Here is a 19,074-nt window from a genome sequence, read left to right on the forward strand (position 1 = left end):
AGGAAGAGCTGAGGAGTCAGTCCTAACCCCATGCCAGGCCCAGCCCTCTGCTCTCCATGCTGAGCTGGGATTGCCTGGGTCCAACCTGCATCCCCTCATGCCTGGCCCAAGCCAGGCCCTTGGGGTCATGGGGGCTGGGGAGGCACCGAGGAATATGCCTGGCATGTGCTGACAGGGGATTTCATGCTCCAGCTGGGCTGGGAGGAGCCTGCTGGGCAGAAGTCTGGAGGAAGAGACTTCAGAAGGTGCCTCAGGGAGGTAGCAGTGCAAGGACAAGGCCAGGCTGGATCCCAGAACGAGGCTCGACTCTGCCACTGAACATATCGGCCTCATTGCTCTCCTTGGCTGGTGGGGCCTGCTGGCCTCGGGTCTTCCTTGAGGGGCTGTGAGTGGTGAGAGGAAAGCAGGGGTTGGTGTGGCAGGAGAGAAGAAAGACAAATAGAGACTTATGGGGAGGGGGAGAGAGACTCGGCGAGAACAAGGGTGCACCTGAGGGAGAGAGACAGAGAGAGGGAGAGACAGGAGGAGGTAGAGTGGAAGGGACTGAGGGACAGGGAAAGAGACAGAAAGGCTGACGGGGAAAGAGGGAGAGAGAGTGGGGGAGAGACAGGCTCATGGGAAGAAAGAAAAAGAGAGGAAGGGAAGGAAACAGAAGGCAAAAAAGAGACAAAGAGAAAAGCAAGAGACAGAGACGTAGGGAGAGGGACCCAGAGAAAGCCAGTGGCAGATGCAAGAGGCAGACCATGGGCGCTGCAGGAGCCATAGGCAGAGGACGTGGATCGGCCCCGAGGATCCCCATCCGGGCTTCCCTGCTCCTCATGGGGCTGCTGACCACAGGTGAGTGGGATCCTGGCCTTGTGACCCAGTGTTAAGAGGCCCTCGTTTCCCTCTCGCAGTCTCCAGACAGACACTCTGCCCTCTCCTGCTGACTGTTTTGTGTCCTCAGGCCTGGCTCAGTTGCAGATCCCTGCCTCAGCCTCCAGAGGCTTCTGGGCTCTGCCTGAAAACACGACGGTGGTGGAGGGGACTGCTGCTGAGCTGCAGTGTGGGGTCACTGCCCCTGGCAGTGCAGTGCAATGGGCCAAAGATGGACTACTTCTAGGCCCTGACCCTAGGATCCCCAGCTTCCCGCGGTACCACCTGGCAGGCGACCCTACTAGAGGTAAGGGAGCAAAGCCTGAGACCCTGAGCCACCAGCAGAAGCTGACAGTGGCCCTGACCTGGAGTCTTACCTGCAGGTGAATTCCACCTGCATATTGAAGCATGTGACCTCAGTGACGATGCAGAGTATGAGTGCCAGGTCGGCCGCTCAGAGACAGGGCCTGAGCTCGTGTCTCCCAGAGTGATCCTCTCCGTTCTAGGTATGGGTGAGAGACCCCCCACTCCAGGAACCATGAGCCTGGACTTCTAGCCCTCTCCTACCTCAGATCCAGGGTGCAGAACTCATTTCATGAGCATTGAGGCTCAAAGCCCAAGTCTTCATATCTTCCATGGTGGTGGCCGCTTACCCCAGATCTTTTCTCACCAGTGCCCCCCAAGATGCTTCAGCTGACCCCTGAGGCGGGGAGCACAGTCACGTGGGTAGCTGGGCAGGAGTATGAGGTCATCTGTGTGTCTGGGGATGCAAAGCCAGCACCTGACATCACCTTCCTTCAGAGTGAGTGTGGGTAACCTGCTGGGGGCAGTGTGAGGCCCCTGGAGTTGAAGATCGTGTCCCTGTCCAGTGCCCTCTTAGGGGTCCCAGAAAATATTACATTCCTGAGATGGGGACACAGGTTTGGGGAGATGCTGAGGCCAGCATGGAATCTGGTGGATGGGAGGAGGCACCCAGGGAAGGCACCAAGGAGATCCCAGGGCTGCTGGTCTGGGACTCAGGGAAGAGGCTGAGGCTCCAGATAGAGATACTAAGTGATAAGTGTGGGTGACACACCCAATGAGGAGGGGAGAGGAGGGGAGGGGAGGGGAGGGGAGGGGAGGGGAGGGGAGGGGAGGGGAGGGGAGGGGAGGGGAGGGGAGGGGAGGGGAGGGGAGGGGAGGGGAGGGGAGGGGAGGGGAGGGGAGGGGAGGGTCCAGGCCCAGCCCTGAGGATTCTGGGATTTAGGAAGTCCTGAGTGTGGGGGGGAATGGAGCTAGTGTTTTTCCTCCAGAACCAGGAGAGAGGACAGTATGTGCACCCTGAGGGCTCCCAGCTGTGATCCCCAGGATCCACTTTGGGGAGAACTTGGCACCCTTTCTGCCCTCTTGTTACCCCAAGGTGGACAAATAGTTTCCGACGTCACTGCTAATGTGAATGAGGGATCCCAGGAGAAACTCTTCACCACAGAGGCCACAGCCAGGTATGGGAGGCCACAGTCAGGCCACAACCAGGCCCTACCCTTAGCCTAACACCCAAATTTCTCCATGAAAACCCATGTCCCAGGGATTCAAGCCTGGACACTTGGGTCAGGTATGAATATCTGGGACCCAGTTCTTCACCCTGACACTCCACAACTTCTTCATGGGAACCGCAGTTCCAGAATATCAAGTATGAAGAAATTGGCCAAGTGTGGGCCTCTGGGACCCCAATTCTCATTACTGATCCCCCAAATAAAATCTCTTCCATGGGACTCCAGATCCCAGAGGAAATCAGCATGGAGACTTAGACCAGGTGTGGGGACCTCTTCATCCTAAATCCCCAAATTTCAGATGACTCTGAGTTTAGAACTCCAACTCCCCTCCCCCAGGGTGACACCCCAGAGCTCGGATAATGGGCAGTTACTGGTCTGTGAGGGGTCCAGCCCAGCTTTGGAGACCCCTATCAAGGCCTCAGTCACCATGAATGTTCTGTGTAAGTGGGGAGCTGAGTGATTATGGGCACTGGGGATAGGGCGCAAGAATTGGGGGTCCTGGGAGAACACAGGGATTATGAATGGCTCTGGCTTTCAAAGGGAAACATGAGAGTTCAGAGGCAGATTGTGGAGCCTGGAAAGAGTGGATGGGCTCCCCAGGCCCATCGAGTGACCACTGCTCTCCAGTCCCCCCAGGACCCCCTGTGATTGAGTGGCCAGGTCTGGATGAGGGGCACGTGCGGGCAGGGCAGAGCTTGGAGCTGCTGTGCATGGCCCGAGGAGGGAACCCGCCAGCCACACTGCAGTGGATGAAGGTAAGGGCAGAGGCGGGCAGGAAGGTGGGCAGCAGGGCGGGGACCAGGAACTGGCCCTGAACTGGTCTAGGCCTGTTTCTGTCTCCAGAATGGCCAGCCCCTGTCCACAGCATGGGGCACGGAGCACACTCAGGCAGTGGCCCGAAGCATACTAGCAATGGTCGTCCAGCCAGAAGACCATGGGGCGAGGCTCAGCTGTGAGGCCCACAACAGCGTATCCAAAGGGATCCAGGAACACGGGGTCACGCTGCAGGTTACCTGTGAGTCCTGGTGCTAGCTGCCCATCTGTCAGTTCGTTCACCAGCAAACAATCTGTGTGTGTTCCCAAGTCATGCCTGTCTAATGCTAAAGACATCATCTGTCCCCAGTTCCCTGTCTCTCTGGGCTGGTCTGAGAGGCAACCAGCCCAGTTTAGTGTAACTCCTCTGCCTATCGTTCCCCTGCAGTTCCCCCCAGTGCCATTACTATCCTGGGATCTGCATCCCAGTCTGAGAACAAGAACATGACGCTCTCCTGCATCACCAAGTCCAGTCGCCCAAAGGTCCTGCTGCGGTGGTGGCTGGGCTGGCGGCAACTGCTGCCCACAGAGGAAACGGTCATGGATGTGAGGCAGGGGCCAGGCTCCTGGGTCTGGGGGAGGAGGGAGCTGGGAGAGAACGCCTTGGTCCTTGGGGCACATGAACTGGGGCCTGGGCCTCCTGGGTCCCTGCTGGGTATAGTGTGGACTCAGGCCTCTAGTCCGTGGATGAGGGTCTCTAGTCCCCAGTTCTGAAGCTCTTCCCTGCCAGGGCCTTCATGGTGGCCACATCTCCATGTCCAACCTGACGTTCCTGGCACGACGGGAGGACAATGGTCTGACCCTCACCTGTGAGGCCTTTAGTGAGGCCTTCACCAAGGAGACCTTCAAGAAGTCACTCACTCTGAATGTGAAATGTGAGCTCCCATCCTCGCCCCGGGGGGTGGCAGCGCCCCCTGACTTAGAGACCCTACCCTAAGGCCTAGCCCAGAGAGAAAGGCACTCTTCCTGTCTCAGATCCTGCCCAGAAGCTGTGGATTGAGGGGGCCCCTGAGGGACAGTTCCTGCGGGCTGGAACCCGGGTGAGGCTGGTGTGTTTGGCGATTGGAGGCAACCCAGACCCCTCCCTCACCTGGTACAAGGTCAGTGCCAAGCAAGTGGGGGTGGCCAGGAATGTGGGGAAGGGACGAAGCCCTGTCTCTCTTCCAGAGTCTTGGGAAATCTTGGAAAAAGCTGAGCTTCTTGAAAAATACTGTAGATTTTGAGTTTTGGCAGGGAATTGGAAGAGATACAAATGCCATAAGAATTAAATGGAACTCCAGGAACAGCCTGGGAATTCTGGGAAATCAGTGAGAATCGTAGCTTAAATGGAGTTCTGGGTAAGGATTGGGTATTCTAGAGAAAAGGCAATTATGAAAGGAAGCTCTGGTGAAATCTCAGCATTCAGGGGAGGCGAAATGGCAGAGGTCGTAGGGAAAGACTAAGAATTCCAGGAACAAAGACAGTGATGGGCGGAGGCTAGACATTTGGGGAAAGACTAGTAATTCCACAGAGCATTGAAAATCCATTAATTAACATTAAATTGAATTCTTAGGATGTGGGGGGTAAGTGAATGAAATCCTGGTAAATGAAAAGAAATTCTAACCGAATTCTGGGAAGATCTTGGAAAGGTAGGGAGCCAGTGGAAATTCTAGGGATGAAATGGAACCTCATTTAATCGGGTGGTATTCTGGGGAAATACCAAGACTTTGGGCCACACAGAGGATTCTAGTAAATGACGGGATCATATAAGAATATCGGGGAAGGATTCAGAAATCGGTGGAAAGACAATTGAATTAAGGGAATGATCAAAGGAAATTTTTGAAGAAAGTGAAAATTTTAAGAAAAAGAACTACGAACAGGGAAAAAAAAAGAAAAGAAGGAATTCTGGGAAAGGCTTGGGAATTCCAAGGGAGTTTCCTGGAGTTGGGAGTTTGGTAGCGGGCCTGAGGGTGGGTGGGAGACACCAAGGTTCGCCGGCCGCGGGAAGCAGAGCCGGCGGGCGTGGGTGGGCCCGGAGCCGGCGGAGGGATCCGACGGCAGGGCCGCGGGACGCGGCGCCGGGCCCGAGGGCGGTCGATTCCAGTCTCCTCCTCCGCCCCAGCAAGGTGCCGGCGGAAGGGGGCGCCTTTCCCTCATCCCACAAAGGCCTTATCGGGGCTAGTGGCTGCCAACCCAGCGGGGGCGTCTGGGGGGGGGGAGGCAGGGCGACCGCCGCGCCCTAGTCAGTCTCGCCCGCAGGACTCCCGCACCGTGACCGAGCCGCGGCAGTCCCAGGAGCAGCGGCAGCCCCAGGAACCGCGGAGGGTGCAGCTGGGAAATGTGGAGAAGTCGGGGAACACCTTCTCCCGAGAGCTGGCGCTGGTCACCGGCCCGTCGGACAACCAGGCCAAGTTCACGTGCAAGGCGGGCCAGCTCAGCGCGTCCACGCAGCTCGTGGTGCAGTGTGAGGGCCCCGACGGCCGGGCTGGGCGGGAGGGCTTGGCCGCGGCGGGGTCACGGAGCCAGAGCCGGTGGGGCCACAGTGGATGTCGCAGGACCAGGACTGGCGCAGGGCCTGCCAAGGGACGCGGGGGCTGGGCCGGGCCTGAGGTCAAGGCCCCGGCCGCCTCTTCACCCCTGAGCCTCACTCCTCTGACCCGTTCTCGAAGTTCCTCCAACTAACGTGACGATCCTGGCCAACGCGTCAACGCTGCGCCCCGGGGATGCCTTGAACCTGACGTGCGTCAGCGTTAGCAGCAACCCTCCGGTCAACCTGTCCTGGGACAAGGAAGGCGAGAAGTGAGAGTGCGAGAGGCCCCGCCCTCCCGTGGTCTGGCCCCGCCCCTTCCCTTCGGGGCCCCGCCTGCAGTCCCGCCCAGTACCCACCGCATCTCTGGCTGCGCTCCCACCCCCGCGCCAGCCGGACAGGACCCCGCCACCCCCTGCCCTGTCCGCAGGCTGGAAGGCGTAACCTCATGGCCCCGGAGCGCCCCATTCAAAGGCTCTGCCGCCGTCAGGAGCATCCTTCTGAGAATGTCATCTGGTGACCACGGCCACCGTGTGACCTGCCGCGCCCACAGCCCCGAGCTACGGGAGACCGTGAGCGCCTTCTACCGACTCAACGTGCTGTGTATGTGCGCTGGCCTGGAACCCCTGGATTCCCTCCTGACCTTATATCACTCGGGGTTCACTTTGGCACTGTCCTTGACCTCCATCCTAAACCTTAAACTTTCCTGGCCTTTATCCTGACCCCAGCCTTGCACCAACTCCTATCCTGCCCAAACCCCATCTTGCCTTTGTCCTCTGTCTTAACTCCTGACCATGACCCCCATCCTGAACACTCTCTCCATCCTCAAACCTGGCCCTGGCCTCTACCCCTCTCCTAAATTGGATCCTAACCACTATCCTGAACCTAACCCCCAAGCTCAATTCTGTACTTAACTGTTACCTGGTCCACACCTTGAATCTAGTTCAACCCCGACTTTAAGCCTGCATACCTGTACCTGATCGCAAATGGTCCTGGTCCCCAACCTTAACCACAATCCTGACTCCCCATGGCGCCCCCTCCGCAGACCCTCCAGAGTTCCTGGGGGAGCAGGTGCTTGTGGTGACTGCAGTGGAGCGGGGCGAAGCGCTGCTGCCCGTGTTGGTGTCTGCCAACCCCGCCCCGGAGGCCTTCAACTGGACCTTCCGCGGTTACCGCCTCAGCCCAGGTGCGGGAGTGCGCTCGGAGAGGGGCGCAGGCCTTTGGAAAGGAGCGCCCGCAAACCCCTCTCTCGACTCCCCCAGCTGGCGGGCCCCGGCATCGCATCCTGTCTGGCGGAGCTCTGCAGCTGTGGAACGTGACCCGCGCTGACGACGGCCTCTACCAGCTGCACTGCCAGAACTCAGAAGGCACTGCTGAAGCTCTAGTGCGGCTGGATGTGCACTGTGAGCCCCCTTCATGGCCCGAGGGAGCTAGGCAGCTCTGGGAGCCCCGCCCATCATGGAAACCCCACCCACCCGGGAACCTTGCCCACTGTGGAGTCTCCTTATTGTGGAAGCGCTGCCCACCCAGGCATATTCACCCATCCTGGAAACCTCTCACTCTGGCAGCCCCAACCGTAATGGAACCATGCCCAGTTTGGCTACACTGCCCACTAGAGAGATCCTACAAGGAATCTGCCCAGACTGGGGATCCACTTACATGGGAGTTACTCACATCAAGCCCACTGTGGGAGCCCCACCTCCATGCACGTCTGGAATCCCACCCAACCTACTCTTGTCACCACAGAGGCACAGTACAGAGTGGGACAACCCCGCTAACCCTAGGAATTACCCCAAGTGCTCCACATAGAGGGCAGATTGTGTCATACCCATAACTTCCCTGGACACCTCTATGATACCTCTTCCACCTGGGAACCTCTCTCACCATGGCCTGTCTGGGTCCAAGTGCCTCCCCAAGCCCCTGCCTCCTTCTCCAGATTCTCCCACCATCCGAACTCTCCAGGACCCCACTGAGGTGGATATTGGGGGTTCTACAGACATAGTCTGCACCGTTGATGCCAATCCCATCCTTCCGGGGATGTTCAGCTGGGAGAGACTGGTGAGGATCCAACCTTTGTAAATGGAGGTAGGGCTGGGCAGTGTGGTTTCTTAATTGTCAGCTCCTTGGGAAGAAGGGTCGCATCTATGTGCCATGTATAACTGTACACATGGCAGGGCATTCTCCAAGAACTAACTGTTGAATGGCAGATGAATGGATGGACGAGTGGATAGATAACCAGGTGAGTGGGTGGGCAGGTGGATAGATACGTAGATTGATAGGTAAATGGGTCAATGGCCAGGTGGATGGATGAATAAGTAGATAGAATAATAGATAAACAAATGGACACGTGAATGAATGGATAAAAGGATAAATGGATGGCTAGAGAAATGGTAGACAAATGGGTTAGATTAGAAAGTAGATGGATGGACAGATACTCCATCAGTGTAAAGATGTCTATGGAAGGATGATGGATCAGTGGGTGGAGAGATGGAAAGATGGATGAATTGGTGGACAGATGCATGTACTTATGAGTGTGTACATGTATGAGTGAATAGATAGGACAGATGGGTGGAGACAGGAAAGGGCAAGCAGATGGAAGGATATAAGGAAGACAAATGGTTGGATGAGTGAATGGGTAAATGTATGGATGGATGGAAGGAGAGGTAGATGGGTGGGTAGATAAGTGGGTGAATGGGTGCATGATTAAGTAGATGGATAGGTGGGCAAATGTCTCCATGAATGAATGGTTGGATAAATGGATGGATGGATGGGTGGATGGATGGATGACAGGGGATTTTTTTTCTTTGCTAGCTCTGTGAAGGGTGATTGTGGCTAAGAGAATGAGGCTACAGAAGGGACCAGTTTGGGGGATAATGGAGCTGGGGAAAAACTGGGGGCCATCTCCCTGAGTCTTGGGCATCCAGGGAGAAGATGAAGAGGACCAGAGCCTGGATGACATGGAGGAGATATCAAAGGGATCCACTGGGCGTCTTCATATTCACCACGCCCAGCTGGCTCAAGCGGGTGCTTACCAGTGCATCGTGGACAATGGGGTGGCACCTCCAGCCCGAGGGCTGGTCCGTCTTGTCGTCAGATGTGAGTAACACCCATACCCCTGACTTCAAGGCCTGCTGCTAAAACTACAGCTCTCATGTCCTTCCAAATACCTCATGCTGACCTCCAACCCCTCCTAGTTGCCCCCCAGGTAGAACACCCCACTCCCCTAACTAAGGTGGCTGCAGCTGGAGACAGCACCAGTTCTGCCACCCTCCACTGTCGTGCCCGAGGTGTCCCCAACATTGTCTTCACTTGGACTAAAAATGGAGTCCCTCTGGATCTCCAGGATCCCAGGTGAGCCCATGCCCAGCCAGATAGCACTCCAGCCCCAACTCTGCTCCCCCAGCCCCAGTCACCCTCCCTGAGTTCCTGCCATACCTCCTCTCCAGGTACACAGAGCACACATACCACCAGGGTGTAGTCCATAGCAGCCTCCTGACGATTGCCAACGTTTCTGCAGCCCAGGATTATGCTCTCTTCACATGCACAGCCAGCAACCCCCTCGGCTCAGACCACACCAACATTCAACTTGTCAGCATCAGTATGGTGGGAGAGGGCTGGGAGGGTGTCGGGAGGGTGCTTTCTGGGTCAAGCCCCAAGTCTAGTTGGCCGCATACTGGCAGTGTTTCTGAAACCTGAGAAGTGTTTGAGTAAGAATGGAGTTTTTGCCTGACCTGAAAATTCTAATAGAGACTGGGTCTACAGGGGAACCCACAAAAAATACAAAAAATAAAAGGAGGAGGGGATTTATTGGCCCAAGTAACTTAAAAGTAGCTATTCAGGAGTCACTGGATCTAGGTGCATCTGTCACCAGGAGCTCTTTGCCTATCAGGCCTGCTTTTCTCTGGTTGGCTTTAGTCGAAGGCTTCTCATAGTGGGCTGTTAGACTTCCCAGGGGAAACAGAAAATATCATCCTAACAGTGGTATGAAAGTACTAGAATTAGACTTATTGGCTCTACTTGGCTCCCAGCCCTGAACTAATCATGTGGTCAGGGGAAAGTGACACTCTGGTTGTCCAAGCCCTGTCACATGTGCATCCTATAAGGAGTGGAGTCACTTCTATCAGAAGCATGTGGCCTGAGAATGTGGGCAAATGTTCCTCCAAAGGATACTCAGGGTCCTGTAACCAGAAGAAATAAGGGGAACGGATATGAGATAAGCGCACAAAAAATTCACTACAAGAAACATATACAGTTGGTCCAGTCATCCAGGGCGCTGTACAGACTGGGTGAGAAGTGTGAGTCCCCCAGTGAGCACACGCTCAGCCAGGTAGAACAAAGCCACAGTCTCCCCTCTTGTTTCAGCCCTCGTATGTCAATAAGTGTCCTTTTCGAGGTCTATTAGGTGCCACGTACTTTGTGCTCTTTGTTAGTGGTTTGCTATTTACAATGGCCTCCAAGCATAGCGCTGAGGTGCCATCTGCTGTCCTAAGTGCAAGAAGGCTGTGATGGGCCATATGAGAAAATGCTTCTGCTGTAAAAACTTCTTTCAGGCCTGGGTTAGAGCTGTTGGCTATGAATTCAGTGCTAATGAATCAACAAAAATATATTAAATAAGGTGGAACCTCTCAACAGAAAAAACACATTAAACAAGATCATGTAGTGGCTGTTTAATTAAAACACTCTAGTGTGACTAGAGTCTTGTAGGAACCTAACCTTGCATTTCTCCTAGAAACAATGGTTTGGTATTTGCTAATTCAGCGTTCACAGTAACTTTATAGAACATAACCACCACAAATAATGAGAATGGACTATATATTTTAAATCATTCTTAGGAAGATTCTGGAAGGAATCTTCCAGAATCCTCTTGTATCCTCTGACTACTTTTCCCATCCGTTTCCTTAAAGGCCGCCCTGATCCTCCATCTGGGTTAAAGGTTGTGAGCATGTCCCCACACTCAGTGGGACTGGAGTGGAAGCCTGGCTTCGATGGGGGCTTGCCACAGAGGTTCCAAATCAGGTGGGTCCCGGTTATTAAGGCAGGAAGGGTGGGAGCCAACAGGGCTGGGGCACCCCCTTGAGCGACTCACCTCCCTCTCATGCAGATATGAGGCCCTGGAGACCCCAGGGTTCCTCTACATGGATGTCCTACCACCCCAGGCCACCACCTTCACACTGACTGGGCTGCAGCCTTCTACTCGATACAGGGTCTGGCTGCTGGCCAGCAATGCTCTGGGGGACAGCGGACTAGCTGACAAAGGATCCCACATCTCTGTCACCACCCCAGGTCAGAAGGGACAGTCTTGGGCAGGTCACAGAGTTCCTCAGAGGACTTAAAGGGTGGTATAATGAAGTCAGTACTATTGCTCCCCTTTTACAGATGAAGAAACTGAGGCCCAGGGAGATGAAGCATGTTATCGAAGGTCACACAGCTGAGAGGAGGTAGAGATGAGATTGAAACTCAGGCAGATGATCTCCAGAGACTAGATTTTAGTCACTGAATTAGACTGCCTGAATGCGATTAATGACACAGGGAAACTGGAAAAGAGTTTGAATTGAATAAAAATGAAAACATATGGAAATGGTGGGGTGCAGCTAAAGCAGTGCTTAGCAGGAAATGTATAGCATTAAGTGCTCATATTAGACTGAAAAAAAGTGGCCTCAAGTTGACATTGCAAGTTCCCACCTTAAGAAACTAGAGAAAGAAGAGCATATTAAACACAAAGTAAACAGAAGGAAGGAAATAGTAAAGGTAAGAACAGAAATTTGTGAACTCAAAACCAGAAAACAATAAAGAAAATCAATGAAACCAAAAGCTGCTTCTTTGAAAAGATCAGTAACATTTATAAAGTTAATCAAGGCAAAAGAGAGAAGACACACGTTAAGCAATATCAGGAATGAAAGAGGGGACATTACATTAAGGAGATAACAAGGAAGTATTACGAACAAGTTTAGGCCAAAAAATTCAGCAACTTTGATGAAATGGACAAGTTCTTTCGATACGACAAATGAGAACAATTTGCCCCTGACCAGCCGATAAGTAGTGTCACGGTTAATCACAGAGTCTTATTCAGACAAGCCTGGGCTCAAGTTCCAGCTCTGCCGAGTCCTGGTTGTGAGACCTTAGGTGAGTTACTTGACCTCTTTGAGCCTCAGTTAAACCTCAGTTTCTAAAAATAAGGTATGCCTTAGTTTCTGAGAGTAAGGTTTATCTCAGACGGTTGTGAGGATTAAGTGAATTAATATATCTAAAGTGTTTAAAACAGGGCCCTGTACAAAGTAAGTGCTGTGTAAATGCTGATTTTTAAGAAATTCCCCCTCTCACCTTCTTTGACTTTGCCCCACTACAGCACCCTCTTTCTGCCTTCCCTTTTCCCACAGAGCAGCCTTTTACTCGTGGGTGGAAGGACACTTCCCCATCTCTAAAATATCCCCTTCTCTCTTTTTCCACCCATTCCAGTCTTCCCTTTAAGAACTAAAGCATAAGTCAGCCGGGTGTGGCTCTGTAGTTGAGCATCGACCTATGACCCAGGAGATCTGGGTTCAATTCCTGGTCAGGACACAAGCCTGGGTTGCGGGCCCGATCCCCAGCAGGGGGTGTGTGGGAGGCAGCCGATTGATGACTCTCATCACTGATGTTTCTCTCTCTCCCTCTCCTTTCTTCTCTCTGAAATCAATAAAGATATATTAAAAAAAGAACTAAAGCATAAAGTACAACACTCACCTCCCTTGCTCTAGAATTTATACCTCTATTAAGGGATCCTGAGAGCAAGCATCTTTTTTAGTTAACCTGAAAAATTGACAATTCAGGTTAAAAGAACCTTGCACACCATAAAACACTCATCAACAATTACTATTATTATAGGCATTGGCATGGCTATTGAGAGTATTATCATTCTTATCAGCAATTTCCAGCTCTTCCTGAAATATTCCTAAGAAGCCATAAACCAGTTCCCACGAGTCTCAGAATGGGATGAAAAGCTTAGTAGGAGACTGAGAAATATTTAAGGCTTATCCCAGATTTTTGGTGTTAATTCACAATCTCTTTATCCACCCCCCAGGTCTAGACCAGCCTTCTGGAGAATCTGACTACCAACTGCCCACAGAGCAGCCTGCAGGTGAGCTTTCAATCCCCTGCAAATCCCTCTCTCCCCTGAGAATAGAACTTTCTGGCCTCTAACCCTGTCTCCTCTGCCTCACGGACAGAGTCCATAAGGGACACAGTCCCTTAGTTCTGTTCCTGTAGGCCCTAACCCATTTCCTTAGTTCTTACTTTTCCCTGAAAGAATTAGCTGATTTTATACCCCAGGTAGCCCCTGTATCAGTTGGCTTTTGCTGCATAACAAACCACCCTAAACATGGGCACTTATAGCAACAAACATTATTTCTCATGAATCTATGAGCGGCTGAACAGTTCTGCTCTGGGCTACAGGCAGCTGGCAGCTCAGCTGGGACTGCTCGGTCCAGGCTGGACTCCCCTTTATATGCCTGACGATATGGCTCTTGGTTGGGACAGTGGAGATAACTGGGCCACATAGCTCTCCTTGGCTTGTTCACATGGTGGTCCCAGGAGTCCCAAGAGCAGCAAGAGAGGGCAAGCTCTGATTTACAAGCACCTTTCAAGTTTCTGATTCTGTCCCGTTTGCTATTGTCTCAGTGGCCAAGGCAAGTGACCTGGCTTAACTCCAAGTCATTATGGAAGGGGACTGCTCAGGAGCATGCATACAGGGAGAAAATTGTGACCATTTTGTGAACAATCCCCTTCAGAGCCTGAGGAAAAGGTTGCAAATGACAGAAGTTTGGCTGTTCTTGGCAATAAAAGGAATTGCTTGGCTCAGGAAATTAAAAATTCCAAGTCTGGCTGGATTTTCACCCTCTCTCAACTTTGCCTTCATCTCTGATGGTTTTTTCCTTCTCAGGTTCTTTCATCAAGGGTACAAAGGAGTCCTACACACACTTCCATTGTTCATTCCACTTCTTAGCAGTCTGCAGAGGAGAACACTTTTGCTAGAAAATGTTCTAGCAAAAATCTGCCTTGGGTCAAATGCTGGTCTCTGAACCAATCACTATGAAAAGAGGGATGGGTGCTGGGCCATGTGTCCTTCCATGAGTCCCGCAGAGCCATACAGATTGAGAGCAGGGGAGTGGCTGTTTCCTGAAAGGAAAATGAGAGCTGTTAGCAGAGGATGGGGAATGAATCCTGAACAGATGTCTACTTAGAGGGACTTAGTCTTGTCCTCAGAGATATAGCAGAGGAGTCTGATATTGCCTGGGATATAAAATTGTGCAAAGAGGAAATCATTTAGGATGGAGTTGGAAGGGTGAATGGGAGTTGAGAAGAAAGGACATTTAAGGGCAGACGCTTGACTGTTCCAAAGCTTAGGGGTGTAGGTTTGCCTCAGTGATTCTGCGAAGAGCATTGTTTGTGTCGCTGGAGGGTCTAATACCAGGGTCTATGTTTGGTGGGCAAGGCTGGAGGTGTTGTAAGAGGCCAGATCACAGCAAGTCTTGAATACCCAGCTAAGGAACTGAAGCTCCTGTCTGAGTTCCTACATGGGGCTCAGGCAAAAGTAGGACCCCCTGCTAGTGGCTTGACTTGAGAAAGGAGCCACCTGCCCTGGGGTGGCAAGGACTGGACATGGAAACCCCTGTCCACCTGCTTCCCTGACCTATGAAGAGAGGCTTTGCCTGGTCAGGGATGACCTTTCTCAGAGAACCCTGCTCTGGAGCTACAGCCAGTTGTTTCGAGTTCACTGAGGGGGTGCCTTCTGCCCTCAGGCTCCTTAGAGCTGCCCCTGATGCCTGTGCTGTTCGCTGTTGGGGGTCTTCTGCTGCTTTCTAATGCCTCTTGTGTTGGGGGGTTCCTCTGGCAGAGGAGACTGAGGCATCTTGCTGAAGGTGAGGAGACCCTTGCCCTGCTGGGGTTGAGGCCCAAGGGTGATGGGGAGCCCTGGGGCTACATTGAAGGTCTTCCAGGACCAGGTGGGCTTGGGGGATGTCTCTGACCCCTTTTTTCCTACGTCCCTCAGGCATCTCAGAGAAGATAGAGGCAGAGTAAGTGGGGATACTTTTCTGTAAAAAAGGCTCTGAGGGAGGAGGTTTGGGGGTGATGGGTGTCCGAGGGTCAACACCCACCTGCCCTCCATACCTCCATCCTGGAAGGTCGGAGGAGAGCCCAATCGGGAATGAATATGAAGAGAGTCAGCAGACTGGAGACCTGAACAATCAAAGCTCCACGGTGAGTGGGGGCACCCCTGACAGCCCCACTGACAAGGAACTGGCAGAGACTAAAATTCCATTAGCTTCAGGTTAATTATTGACCTATCCAGGGAGTCAGACTATGAAAAGACTTTATCTTGTTTGGGGGGTGTTGACAGGTTACCACAACAGATGTAGAGCCATATTATCACTCCATGAAGGATTTCAGCACCCAGCTGCCACCAACACTGGAGGAGGTATCTTATCCCAGAGGTGAGTTATGACCACATGAGAACTCCCGGCCTCATACATACTCTGACATCTGGACTGGGTGCCCTGATCATTCCTTCTTTTCACTCCAACTCCAGGTTTCACAGGCTTTGGAGAGGAGAATATGGCCTTTCCTGAGAACCTATATGATGAGGTAGAAAGACTGTATGCCCCATCTGGGGCCTGGGGACCCCTCTATGATGAAGTACCAATGGTGAGGAGATTTGTATCTGCAGAAGTCTTTCTTGGCTAGTGTCAGAAATCCACATCTTACTACTTATATTAATTAGGGTAAGCTAGCTGTGCTATAACAAGCAGGCCTGGCTATAACCCAGTGGCCTAAAGAAGACAGTCTATTTTTTTCTCACACAATAGTCAGGGATGAGTGGCCCTGCTGCACGTGGTTATTACAGAATCCAAGTTCTTTCCATTATGGTCCCCTGCCATCCCTTGGCACATCATCTGAGTTTGCATGGGTGGGCCAATTCATGGGGGGTTTCAACCAGTGGAAGAAGGAAAAAGAGAGTGTGATGGAGGTACAACTCTGCCTTATAGTCAGGCCCAGAAGTTACATGCTCTACTCAACCTCCTGGTGAGAAGAAGGTCGCATGGCCGCATCTAACTGCAAAAGAGGCTGAGAAATGTAGTCTAGCTGGGCAGCTATATGCCTTATGGCATCTATATTCCAGTGGAAGGAAGAGGCATGCATTTTCTTGGATAGTTAGCCTCTCCACTACGTTGGTTAATCAGAGGGATACAGAGAAAAAAATTGTAACTCATTCAATTGCAAAGTCAAGGCACAGAACTGTCTTCAGACCCATACAGCTGGACCAAGAACTTCCTCCTTAGTGATGTCCCCAGAAAATCCAGGTTTGAATCCTATGAGATTGGAAACCTTCAAAGAGAAAGAGTGCCTCTTTCCCAATAACTCCAAAGCCCCGAAGTTGACACTTCTTGGTCTAGCTTGGGTCACATAATTATCACTGAACCACTGAGGCAGGGGATGAAATATGCTAATTAGACAGGCCAGGATCAGTGCCCACTCATGGCATGAGGGAGCAGGAGCCAGCCCCCCTCAGCCGACTGGATTGAGTGGGAGAGGGACAGAGAGCACAGAGAGAGTGAACATGGTGGCAGGACAGGAAAAACAACAGACATTTGACCCTCAACTAACCCCAACCAACTGTCTCAGGGGGGTGGGGCAACACCTGACTTTTGGTGTGGCCTTGGCTAATGCCGGCACCTCTGGGCCAGCGACTTCCCTCTGTAATGTTGTCCCAGATGGGGCACTGTTCTCCCTACCAGGGTGGACAAAACTAGTATAAAATGCTGTCCATGGTGCTGAACCACTTTTTCTGTAAAGGACCAGATAGTAGATATTTTCACTTTGCAGGACCTACTGCCCCCAAAACTACTAAACTCCTCCATTGTAGTGTAAAAGTGGCCATAGATAATACATAGATGAGTGAGGGTGGCTAAGTTCCAATAAAACTTTTTTGGGGGAGACGCTGAATTTGAATTTTGTATGTCACAAATATTCTTCTTCTTTTGATACTTTCCCAGCCATCAAAAAATGTAAAACTGTTCTTAGCTTTTGAACAGTATAAAAGCAGGTAGCAGGCCATATTTTGGCCCATGGAAAATGTGCTGTAAAGTTTGCTGAGCTGCAGCAACCATTTTCTCCCAATCTTAGGGCAAAGCACATCCCCAGTAAGGACCACCCTACGTGGTCTTGTTTCTTTTCTATTTCCACTGATTTTCAGAAAGAGTGGGAGGAAGAGAGAGAGAAAAACGTTGATGTGAGGACACATTGATTTGTTGCCTCTTGCACGTACCCCAACCGGGGCCAGGGGTGGAGCCTGCAACCAAGGTATGTACCTTTGGCTGGAATCGAACCTGGGACCCTCCAGTCTGCAGGCTGATGCTCTAACCACTGAGCCAAACCAGCCAGGCTTCTTTTCTATTTTGATGGGGAAATGTGTTGGCAGTTCATAGCACTAACAGAATCATGACTCACAGTCCACAATTGCCATAGTCGATATCATGGGCTTTTAAGTTTCAGATATCTGACACTTAGATTCTTTTTTTGAATGGAAATCATGAGATATCTTGGACTTGCTTAAAAATAATACAGTTAGTGGAGGTAGAAGATGAGAATATAGAAATATAGATAAATCAAGATTGACCATGTGTTGATATTATCGAAGCTAGGTAATGGTTGCATGGGATCATGATAGGAGTTCATTATAATCACTCTCTTCTTTTTATATGTTGGAATCCCCCTCCCCTGCATAATTAGAAGGAGAAACATTTTTTTCTCTGGAAAGTTGAGTATGAGTGTGTACCCTCCAGAGCTGCAATGATGATCCACAGGGCTTCTCTCTATGGTTCTAACTCCACCTTCATTTGTCAGGGCCCCTCTGACCTCAGCTGGTCTGAGGACAAATATGAGGATTCAAGAGGAATCTATGATCAAGTGGCGGGAGACTTGGACTCTATGGAACCTGATTCTCTACCCTTTGAGCTGAGGGGACATCTGGTGTGACAGGTTTCTCAACACCCTTTTCCTACACCTGCAGGACATAACATTTCAGGGGTACTTTTCATTCCAGCCTGGGCTGAACTTGTTAAGTGAGCTCCATAAGACACAAAGGGACTGGATTTTTTCAGGAGAGGACATGGAGGGGTGTGTCAGTGACAAAAAAGGATCCAAGCTGGTGTCAAAGTATAAACAAAGCTCCTCCTGGAATAACTTTTCATCACAATAATGAAAAGTTATTCTGAGGGTTTTTATGCTTTTTCAGAAGTGGAAAAAGACATATTAAAAACTCAGCTCACTTCGAGTTTAACTGCACCTGAAATAGGTAATAATAAGTGGAATTTATGAACTACTGTTGTGTCCTAATTGTTTTATTATTTTCACAGTTATCGAAAACTTGATGTATAAACAATACATACATGCAAACATAAGTAGACTATAGAAAATAAAATAGACTGTCAAAACAACCTAGATATAAATGAATACATACTGTGTGATTTCACTTACAGAAATTGTAAAATTAGGCCAAGTTAACCTACAGTGAGAAGATCAGTGGCTGTCTTGGGCTATGAAAAGGGAATTGGCTGTAAAGGGCATGGGGGAATTGGGGGGGGGACGTGTGTGATGGAAATGTTCCCCCTCGTGATTGTAGTGGTGGTTACATGGATGTGTAGATTTGTCAAAGAGCATTGAACTGTACAGTTAAGATGAGTGCATTTTGTGGTACATAAATTATGCCTCAATAAAGGTGACTTTAAAAACAGGCTCCATAATATAGCAGCACAGCAAGATAATTCTTATTCTTTATATGGAATAGCAGGAAAAGATAACAGAAATCAATTTCCATGAGAACAGAGTATAGTTAGGTATAATCTTCCTTTAGGTCTCCACTCCTATGTTATTGATAATATTATCAAAACTGTTCTGTTCAAATGCTTGTCCATATATTATTTTTATCACTACAGACCTAAAATAAGTTTTCGATCACAGCACTTGAATACAGAAATACAGTAAAGTTCAAGCGATTTCCCTTCCATTAAAAAATGATTCCATTCCTAAGAGTAGAGTTTTTCCAATCACGCATTTTTCTAAGAAGAAAGCTACAACATTTGTTTCTGCAATAGCTAAGCAGGAACGGTGTATTTATTGGCTTTTCTAGCTGACATTCTTAGGGGAGTGTTAACTTCAAACGCTACTGGGTCCAGTATTGAAGCAAAGCCACGAGAGTCAATCTCTCTGTCTCTTGGCTCTGTTTTCCTCTGTGTTGATTTCATTCTCAGGTAGACTTCATTTGGAAGACGAAGGTGACCATTTCCAGTTCTAGGCTAGCATTCCGCAAGCTCAGTAGCCACAGTGCCTCTTTTG

At 50.8% G+C, this 19,074-nt stretch overlaps 1 protein-coding gene across 1 annotated transcript; it reads left to right on the forward strand.

The window, feature by feature from the left end:
* The first annotated feature begins 614 nt into the window (after positions 1–614).
* Positions 615–17,715, forward strand: NPHS1 (NPHS1 adhesion molecule, nephrin). Its single transcript, XM_016220863.2, has 29 exons — positions 615–837; positions 947–1,162; positions 1,239–1,361; positions 1,529–1,657; positions 2,255–2,336; positions 2,724–2,827; positions 3,015–3,142; positions 3,231–3,402; positions 3,589–3,746; positions 3,931–4,075; positions 4,176–4,300; positions 5,439–5,643; positions 5,849–5,978; positions 6,137–6,309; positions 6,752–6,892; positions 6,969–7,109; positions 7,643–7,764; positions 8,631–8,802; positions 8,901–9,057; positions 9,153–9,304; positions 10,611–10,722; positions 10,808–10,989; positions 12,764–12,820; positions 14,481–14,600; positions 14,732–14,756; positions 14,865–14,940; positions 15,080–15,173; positions 15,269–15,384; positions 17,584–17,715. The coding sequence occupies exons 1-29, from the start codon at positions 615–617 to the stop codon at positions 17,713–17,715; spliced, it is 3,912 nt and encodes a 1,303-aa protein (XP_016076349.2).
* Positions 17,716–19,074: the final 1,359 nt, after the last annotated feature.

This window comes from Miniopterus natalensis, chromosome 18, assembly GCF_054644295.1.
Source record: "Miniopterus natalensis isolate mMinNat1 chromosome 18, mMinNat1.hap1, whole genome shotgun sequence".
Taxonomy (NCBI): domain Eukaryota; kingdom Metazoa; phylum Chordata; class Mammalia; order Chiroptera; family Miniopteridae; genus Miniopterus; species Miniopterus natalensis.